Genomic DNA, 9834 nt, shown 5'->3' with positions numbered 1-9834 from the left:
CACACACACACACACACCCCGTCTTCCCGCGTTTAGCTTGTGGAGCTAGTCCCCCAAGGAAAGAAAAAAGAAAGCCTCCCACCTGCCACATTCCCGCTGGTGTCCGAATGTAGGCTTCACAGTGAATCACTTTATGCTCGGATTGCAGTGACAGGCTCAGATTTCCGTCACTGCTGCCCACTGTCCAGTCAGTGGTTACACACGGCCGATTTTACTGAGGAAAAAATGGTTGGGAGTGATGCTGATTGTGCTGAGCAATCCCCAAGATAAAGTCTATTGTCTTGAGCAGGGGCGAGCATAACAAAAAAAGAGGTACAGGGGCAGCAGCCCGAGATTTAACCCCCTTCTACCCCCTCCTAACACATACTTTATCTCAAACGCATCAGACATAATCATTTCAGTTTGTCTGTAAAATCAGGGCTCAGATCTGGAAATTATGTCACCCCTGAGTTTAGCACGCTCTAGCTGCATGTCAGAAAAATCGGCTTGCTTTGCTGTTTCTTTTATGGCTAATTACCACTAACAAGATAAGCAAATGCTGTGCATTCAAAACCTAAAGGAACAATTTCACAAATGGAGGTTGTACCATATGTGCCTTTGATTTAATGTAATGCAGACTATCAGAAGTGCTGATGAATACTTTATCTATGATTTCTTTTCAATTTATTTATGGCAGCCATATTGATATACTAATATACCCACATACTAAACTGAGATTATCAGCACAGTATCAGTCCTTTTGCACTTTATACATTTTTGCTTGAATAACCTAAGAGCTAACCCCCAATCTTCGCCTTGACACCTAACCCTAGAGCAAATTATCTAGCCATAAACTTAAACTCAAACTACATTGACATGTCAGTCATTTACTATCAAATGCATAGTTGTGAACCGGACGAAAATCTGGACAGGTTTTTCTCACACAATGTGGAAAAGTTTTCCACATTGGTAGATGGTTTCAGACGGGAGGGTTTTAAAAGTGTTGTTGGGAGTCTGCAGCTGTATGCCTCTGGTCTGGCAAACTATCACTTTCCCAATATAACTTTGGGATACATTCTTGTTTCTGACTGGGAAGTGCAAAAATTCAACAAGACAAAGAGAACAGATGACAACACCAAGCCTTTAATGCATGCCACACACTTCCTTTTTTTGTTGTTGTTGTTGTATTTCAGTGACTGCGTTTTACTGCCACACACCACACTGGTATAAATCCTCCAATATTTTTTTAGAATCAAAATTGTTTCTAAAAAACACAAAACAAAAAAAAACATTGTCATGTCATTACTTTCCTTTAAGAAATTACAAAAACAAAGGTACTGGAAACATTTAATATCTACACACATTAAACTTGATGTGTCCCTAACTATCTATACTTTTTGAACGCGTGAAAGAAACTTGCCCAGGCGTGGGGCACCAAAACAGGCTCTCGTTGCTGCTGTTCTAGGGCAAAGCCCTGGAAGCAAGTCTCTGTTTTTTTATGTCATTTCTCAAATAGCAGTTAATCCATTCATGGAATAATACCCGACTTCAGATTTAGGGAGTGTTCAAGCGCTCAGATCAAAAGAGGGCTTTCCTCTCTTTTTAGTCATTATGAGTCCCAAGGGTGTGTCCTGAGAAACTTTTAAGCAGGATTTTCCTCGAAGTTTGACGGGATTCCGTCTTGGAGAACAACTCCAGGCTGCCTGGGCGTAAAATGAACCCACATTTTGGAGTTTCCCCCCAAACAGCCATTATCCACAAAAGGGGTGTCAAACTCCAGTCCTCGAGGGCCGCTGTCCTGCAACTTTTAGATGTGCCTCTGCTGCACCACCTGAATAGAATGAGTAGGTCATTAGCAAGGTTCTGGAGAACTGATCTACACAAGGAGGAGGTAATTAAACCATTTCACTCCAGTGTTTTGTACCTGTGGCACATCTATAAAGTCCAGGACAGCGGCCCTCGAGGACTGGAGTTTAACACCTGTGATCTACAAATCTTTGGAGAATTAATATGGGTTACAACGACATTTAATTACCCTTTGAGATCAATAAAATAGTTTAGAATTGGAATGGAGTCTCCCCAAAACAGGAAAAAACATTTTAGGTATTATAATATCATTCATAACCATGGCCTAAGAATGTTCCTATATCTCATACGCATCTTCACGGTCCTAAATAGAAACTTTCCATATTTATCACCCTTGTGTTTCTTAAAATTTCCTCTCAGACATTGTCAGACGGTGAGAAATATTTTTTTGCCTGTGATAACACACACACACACACAAAAAGAGAATAGAAAGTCTATTATTATCCGTCGGCGAGGTAAAAAGCTTCTGGTCCATTCAGTGGGAGAGGGAATCCCTCAACGTCACCAAGGATACCAAACACAACATATCAAATATGGGCATGTACGTCAGCGGAACTCCGAGGCGGGACTTCGTAGCTAGAAAATGCCTAGCTGGTACTCGCAGCGGATGGCTTCATTCATGAGTACAACATCTACTACGCTGCACCGTGAAAAACCGGCCGGCGTCCGCCACGGGCTTTCCGTTAAAGGACCGTACATGGATCTATAATCTCGCGGGGTTTTTTTTTTTTCTCCTTCTTCTTCTTGAACAGCGGATAAGTTAGAGAACGACCAGGATTTTTTTTTTTTTTTTTTTTTTTTTTTTTTACAAGCCAACCATATTAAAAGCAGACGGAGTTCAGCTGGAGCGAGTTTTCCCTCATCGCGAGGAGTTGGATTAAGTTTCTTCATGCAACTTTTTTGGAAAGAAACCAAGACCATCTCGCTGGGAAACAACAAGAAACTTAACGGTAAGAGAGATGACAGAGTGCGGTCCAAAACGGCTGGCTGCGGCTGCGGCTGTACACCAGCTCCTTTCGAGAATCACCCAAAGAGATGTATTTAAAAAAAAAGAAAAAAAAAAAAAAAGGAAGCTTGTTTTTAAGAAACCTCATCGAGCCTTAGGCTTTAATTAACTTCCTTGCCAGTAACATCATCTGCTTTTCCCCCAACAGTACCTCTCTCCCTTAGTAACCTTCTCGCTCCCCCGCCGCTGCAGGTGACACCGTGCGCTCCCTGATCACTGCAGGTGCCGCCTTCTCCTTCAGTCCCTCCGGGGAGATGTACCAAGGGTTTCCCGGCGACCCCGACAGCGGATCCCGTGGAAGCTCGTCTCCCTCCATAGAGTCCCAGTACCTATCCTCCGTGGACTCCTTCGGGAGCCCGCCCACCACCAGTGCTCCGCAGGTAAGTTCGTGTGAAGACAGGCTAGCATCTGCTGCTTCTTCAGAGAGAATGCAACAGAATTATGATTATGATTATTATTTGTTAATTTTATTCGTGACTTGTGTCGTAATGACACCGTCTATACCGTCATATTTATATAAATAGTGCAAAGGAAACTGGGTCAAACGCGCTGATACAATTTAATTCACAATTTACTACAAAGGCCTTTATAAGTTTAGCCTTGTGTTGACTGTAAGGAGCGTGGATTCAGTCAAAGTTTCCCAGTGATCTGTTGCTTGCGGCGGCGGCGGTGCTGTAGCGCTCTCCGACAGCGTGCTCCGTCAACGGCACGCCGCGCCGCGCCGCAGCTCTGGAACTCCCTACGTAAGCTCCGCTCTCCGCTCGCCGTGACGTAAATGCGTGTTCTATTTTGGAGCGCTACGTCGCGTTGCCAAGGGGAACACCGGGGGTGTGACGAGGGAGGAGGACGACGAAGGGAGGGGAAACGTTCAAAGAGAGGAGCGATTGGTCGGTGTCGGCAGCTCTCCGAGCCGCCTCTCCCAATATCTTTACACGCTTTTAGGTGAACGTTAATGGCAGTCGCTGCTCCTCCTCGGCTCTAAATAAACCAGAAAAAGGGGCAAGTGATAAATCTGAACCGTCCATTTGCGTTTTTAGACCCATATATAGTTAATTTTGTGTAACCTAGGTAGGACAAACCGAAACCTATACGTACTTACATGTTTTTGACAGGTTTATTGCATTCTGACTACCTTCACAATCAAACATGTAGGTTCAGCTTTCTAAATCAATGAAGTTCAATTCAGTACTTTTATGTCACTTTTAATTTTCAGGGAAATAACTGACATTCAGAAGCCTAAATACTTTCTAACGTGATCCTTCTTCTAAGTTGCAGTCAAATTCAATTTATAATGCCAGTTTGTTAAGAGTTATCTAAGAAACTCTGATTGCACGGAATCGTACTTTACCTTTTTCCTGTGCAAGCATGTGGTGACGGTGCAAAGGAACACGTTGTTTCCACATATTTTAGCTTTGTTCCTAAGAGGCTTCACATTCGTTTGTTGCATTTTATTTGGACTCACAGGAGTAATTAAATATTATAGGAGTCAAGCAAGTTTATTGTCAGTTTAACGTTGAGCTAGTTGTAAACGACATAATAATAAAGGATTTCTTCAAGCGCCTCCACAGGTCAGTGTTATCAAATAAGGTTTTAGCAAAAATGCGGGATAGATAAAACCACATTAAAACAAGTTTAGTACTTTAACTGCATGTGGCAGAAAGGTGTGTAGAATTTTGTTGGTTCTAATTTTGATACTTTTGTAATATTTTCATGATGACAGCATTGTAAAATGTTCATAAAGATCCTTCTTAGAGGAAACTGCACTGAGACTGTCAGGTCTCACTGAAAGGACTCTCGACTTACAGACTAAACAATTAAATCTGAGAAGAATCTTCTGGAAGTGTTACTTATTTCTAAAAGAAACACACACATATATGCTATGATGTTCCCACGTTTCCCAGCACAACTTCATGAGCCCATCATTAGATTTATATCTACCCTAGTTTGATTTATAAACTCTCAAAGCCCTTTTTTTTCTAACGTTATTATCGATTACATGGTTTTATTCTATAAGATTGCTGATTCTTGAGTTTTGAGTGTCTTTTCTTGTATTGTTTTTAACTGGTCAGTCTAATTTCACAGTTACTGAAATCTAAAATCGCTGTGTTTCCCGGTCAGGAGTGTGTTTCAGCGGGTGCTGGCTTGAGCATTGTGGGCAGCGGGCCAGGAAGCAGTGTCGGAGGTGAGATGCCAGGTTCATTTGTGCCCACCGTCACCGCCATAACTACCAGTCAGGACCTGCAGTGGATGGTGCAGCCAACCCTCATCTCCTCCCAGGCCTCCGGGCAGAGTAGCTCCACTGGCACCTCGACCATGACCCAGCCAGTGTCTCTGGTGGACCCGTACGACATGCCGGGCCCCAGCTACTCCTCGGGGTCCTGTTTCACCCCTCCCAGTTCAGAAACCCCAGTGCCGGCGCCGGGTCCCATCCGGCAGTCCAGACCCCGCAGCCGCCGTGCACGAGACGAGTCTGTGAGTGAAGATGGAGATGTTGGTGTGTTAGTAAGTCTGTGTGCTTGAGAAGATTTGTGTGTTGAGTGAAGGTAAACGATTTGAGAGAGAACAAAGGAAGTCAAATTGAGCTATTGTTAATTCTTGTTGACTTTCTGGGTTGTAGTTAACAAATAGAAATGCTACAACTTATTCTGACGGCCTTTTGCACGAGCATTCAGAGAAACAACACCGTTAAGGGTTGCGAAAAAAGAAAAAAAACTTTGATTTGTCAGTTAGGATTATATTTAGACTGCAAAAACACAAAATCCTACCAAGTATTTTGTCTAATTTCTGGTGCCAATATCTTAGTGCACTTAAAATAAGACAAAAAGTACAATTAACCTTTCAGGAAGAAATAGGAGCTTCTTTTCATTAAATTGTTCCTTATTTTATAATGTTAAAAGTACTAGTTCCACTGGTAGATTATTTCACTAATAACAAATCAATTTCCCTATGTTGTTGGTGAAATAGTCTGGCAGTGGAACTGAAACTTTTTCATAAATGGTAAGGAATTATTTTCTTAAAACAAACACCTATATATTAATCAAAAAATACTTGTAAGTTAGTTTTGTCTTATTTCAATTGTACTAATGTATTTTCATTAGAAATTAGACCAAACATACTTGGTAAGATTTTGTATTTTTGCAGTGTTTGCCGTTATCAATACAATTTATTGTTCAGTCTGATGACGACTGAGGCTAACAAGAAAGAAATCTCTAATCCAAGCTATGTGTCAAAAGGCAAAAATGGCGTGCTCATCGTGTCCAATATTAACACATATATTTTAAAGTTGGAACCAAAACTTCCAGCCTCTAAATTTACTTCTGCGATTGCAGCTAACACCTGAGGAGGAGGAGAAGAGGCGCGTTCGCCGAGAGAGAAACAAGCTGGCTGCTGCCAAATGCAGAAACCGCAGACGGGAACTGACAGACAGGCTGCAATCGGTGAGTTGAGCCCTGTTTTGGAAGCCGGAACGAGTGATGATCATAATTATGCTGTTTTTCTAAACTCCCATTGCATTGTGAAGTATGTTAATAATGGTTTACATTGGTCCTCGGGGACTTGGATAATAGTAAGTTGTGTTCAGCTGTTACGGGAAAGAAATTATGGTTTGAAGAGCAGCTATTGTACCTGCGCATTTCTGACCTAATTAGGGAACTTATCTGTAAGGCAGCTTACATGTTACCCGCAAGACATGAGCGCGTTTCTTCTGAGGGAATACAGTTCCAGGCAAACGGCAATCATAGGAAAGAGTTGTTTTGTTCCTGCTCCCAAATTCACATCTCCAAGAAGGAATGAAAGGAGAGAAAGATCGACCAATTTGCCCACAATAACAATAAGTTTGGTTTGAATTAGTCAGGCTGAGCATTTCAAACTCAAGACAAGCAAGGAGGTGGCATCTTTGAATTCAACTGAATTCAATTCAAAATTAAATCATTTATCCCAAAGGGAAATTAACTCATCTCATGCCGTGGATGCTGTGGGCAGACAGTCTTGCAACAAGGAGCCTCTTACTAAAGATTGTTGCTGCACAATAGTCTCAAGACTGCTATGCTACGCAAACAGCTCAATTTCCGGACAGCAGAGACAATGTTCCTGTAACTTGTCCTGGATTACACCATCAATTGTTGGCAAGCACTGCTAATCCACCACATTTGATTTCGCCACTCAGTCTGCCTTTATGGTTAGAAAGCCGGACAGATACACATTGGAGTCTACGTCATCATGCTATCACTGTTTACCACTTGCCTGACGTAGTGGTGTATTTTGCAAAGTCTTAAAAAAGATGTAGGACTATCTCCAGATTTTTCATCGTCACCTCAAAGTAACTGCTAGATGGTCACAAACCAGTTGGGTTTCCAGCAGGACGATGAATGCAAACACTAGCTGAAACCGGCATCTTGAACTGGTTGTGATAAGTGGTCAAAATGTTTGTCAATGGCTACAACATGTCTATGGGATCCCTGTAACTTGCTAAGGGACCTTCGATCAGACATCGTGGATTAAGGCATATATTGGGGAGTGTAAATTTAAACTTGTACCCCTAAATGTGGTGCTTAAAAGTAATTGCAGTCCCTTGTTGTTTGACTATACCTGTTGATGAAGAGTGAGTGCAAACTTCTGACCAGAACTGTAGATCTTCTCACAAAGATATCTAAGCAGAAAATGGGTGTAGCTGACATTGACATTCCTCCTCTTTCTGCCCACCTTCTACTCCACTTCATCCACCTTTCTCCTGTTCCCTCCTGCGTCCTCTCGTTCCCTGTAACTCCACACAGGAAACTGACGTACTTGAGGAGGAGAAGGCGGAGCTGGAGGCCGAGATCTCCGAACTGCAGAAGGAGAAAGAGCGTCTGGAGTTTGTACTGGTGGCCCACCAGCCAAACTGCAAGATCCCGTACCAGGAGCAGGCTCAGCAGGCCTCAGTGCAGTCCCAGCTCGCTCCTCAGAGCCTGCCACCTCCCGTCTCCATTGTGGGCTTGACTGTGAAGGAGGACTCTTTCTATCTCCCTCCTGCCTACTCTGCTCACCCGGCCCCCACACAGCCCCAGCCTCCGTTGCAGCATCAGCAAGTCCAGCAGCAGCAGCAGCAGCCTCAAGCAGGGATGATGCAGGAGGTAGAGTTTTCTAGTTCTTTCTACGGCTCAGCTGAGCCAGCACCTGGTGGGCCATGCCTTATGGCCAGTGACAGTGGTGGTGGTGGTGTTAACCATGACGATGCCGCCATTGGCAGTTACAACACCTCATACACATCTTCATTTGTGTTCACCTACCCAGAGGGAGCCTGCGGGGTCAGTGCCAACCAGCGGAACAGCAGTAGCGAGCAGTCATCCGATTCCCTGAACTCGCCTTCGCTGCTGGCGCTCTGACTGACCGACAGACACATGCATGCACAGATTACCACTCACACGCCCAATGCTCACTGGACACAGAGGCTGACACGAGTACACGCACAGTGCCAATCAGTCTCCCAGATTGAGGAAAAACAAAGTGCCAATCATTTGAACTTGATTGGGTGACAGTTTGCACGTCCTGAAATATATTCCTATCGAGAGCCATAGAAAAAAATGAAATAAATAAATTGCACATCAGATCGAGCCTTTAACATTTGAGCTACAGCAAAGAATACATTCTTGTTTTGTATTTAGTCGAATAGTTGTAACAGGGCACGATTAATGCCTTTCTAAAACAAAAAAGAAAAAAAAAGTGCATTACGAAAACCTGCAGAGCCTCTTCAAACCTCTTTAACTTTTCCACATTTTGTCACATTAAACCGCAAACTTCAAAGCGTTTCATTGGGCCTTTATGTGACGGTCCAGCAGAGAGTAGCCGATACTTGCTAATTGAAAGGAAACGGATTTCTCACAGATAAAGTTCAAAGAAGGAACGTGCATTTATAAGACAATCCTTTGGTGGTGTTGGTGTCATTTGGTTTACGTCTCTGACATCCTTGTGCATCTGGAGACTGTAATTGTTGTCCATTGTTCCTTTCAAAATAGCTCAAACTCAGACATATTGACTGGAGAGCATCAGTGAACACCAATTTTCAGCACCTGTCATGGATTTTGAACTGGACCTGGGTCCAAACTTTAACGAATCCATCGTAAAGCAGACGCATCGGTTGATCTAAACTCTTCCATTAAATCTTTGCTTGTACGTTTGAAGTTATTGAGCTGCTGGAAGGCGAACCTCCACCTCAGATTTAAGGTCTATCTCCAGGGTTTATCCTCCAAGGTTGTTCTGTGTTTATCTCCGTCCATCTGCCAGCCAACTCCGACCGCACACTTGCTTGTGCCCCTTTACACGGCTTGTTGAAAATTGCGAAGGGTTCTTCTATTGGCTCTCTTTCAACAATTCATCAATCTTGCAATTTTTCTATAGGAGCCATGACTTGTGGGACTGACCACCAGTTGATGTTTAGTAAACGTCAACCCGAGCTGTGGATCTCTAAAGCTCCCCCAGAGATACCACGGGCCTCTTGGCTGCTTTTGGATATAAAGTGACAAAGTGTGGAAAATTCAAGGCGTATGAAAGCCTTTTGCAAGGGACTGCTCGTTACCAGTCTAAAGTGCTCTGATTTAAAGAACTGATTCACAATGAATTTTTCTTATTAAAATACTCTCATTGAGTAAAATAGATGTTATTGCTGCACCCCAACACACACCAGTGCCCCCACCTTGTTCCCTCTGTCGGTTGCCCTTCTGCTAGTGCTCTTGCTTTCATTCTTGTTCATTATCTTTTTTTTTTTTTTCCTCGTCCTCCCTGTTGTTGAATGTATTTGTGCAGATCTGAAATAAAGGACCAAGGACAATTTGTTCGGGGTCTTTTCTTGTGGAAGACAGACACAGCTCGCTCACCCGTAACCTTCCATCTGCTCGGCTGCTCTATATGCTTCTTCATTTGCTGCTTGGACTTGGCGAGTTGAGGATCTGAGTATCACAGCTTCCTCTAAATCTTGTGCTTTTTGTTTAAAAAAAAAAAAAAAAAAA

General features: G+C 43.1%; 1 protein-coding gene across 3 annotated transcripts; it reads left to right on the top strand.

Annotated features, from left to right (window-relative positions):
* Positions 1–2661: 2661 nt before the first annotated feature.
* fosb (FosB proto-oncogene, AP-1 transcription factor subunit) lies at positions 2662–9834 on the top strand. Of its 3 annotated transcripts, XM_023351997.1 has the most exons (6): positions 2662–2795; positions 3044–3231; positions 4970–5353; positions 6181–6288; positions 7624–7962; positions 8123–8280. In XM_023351997.1, the coding sequence occupies exons 1-6, from the start codon at positions 2735–2737 to the stop codon at positions 8186–8188; spliced, it is 1146 nt and encodes a 381-aa protein (XP_023207765.1). In that variant the 5' UTR covers positions 2662–2734; the 3' UTR covers positions 8189–8280. The 3 variants fall into 3 exon arrangements, with proteins under 3 accessions (XP_023207765.1, XP_005808061.1, XP_014327601.1); XM_005808004.2 differs by having other exon boundaries at positions 4970–5323; positions 7624–9834; XM_014472115.2 differs by having other exon boundaries at positions 7624–9834.

Source organism: Xiphophorus maculatus, chromosome 18 (assembly GCF_002775205.1).
Source record: "Xiphophorus maculatus strain JP 163 A chromosome 18, X_maculatus-5.0-male, whole genome shotgun sequence".
NCBI classification, from domain to species: domain Eukaryota; kingdom Metazoa; phylum Chordata; class Actinopteri; order Cyprinodontiformes; family Poeciliidae; genus Xiphophorus; species Xiphophorus maculatus.
Note: the sequence above shows the minus strand (reverse complement) of the source record. Positions and strands in the feature narration are given on the sequence as shown.

Coding starts and splice junctions, on each gene's coding strand:
- fosb (XM_014472115.2), top strand. CDS start 2,735: ATGCAACTTTTTTGGAAAGAAACCAAGACCATCTCGCTGGGAAACAAC. Junction 2,796..3,043: donor AAACAACAAGAAACTTAACG/GTAAGAGAGATG, acceptor CCGCCGCTGCAG/GTGACACCGTGCGCTCCCTG. Junction 3,232..4,969: donor CCACCACCAGTGCTCCGCAG/GTAAGTTCGTGT, acceptor TTTCCCGGTCAG/GAGTGTGTTTCAGCGGGTGC.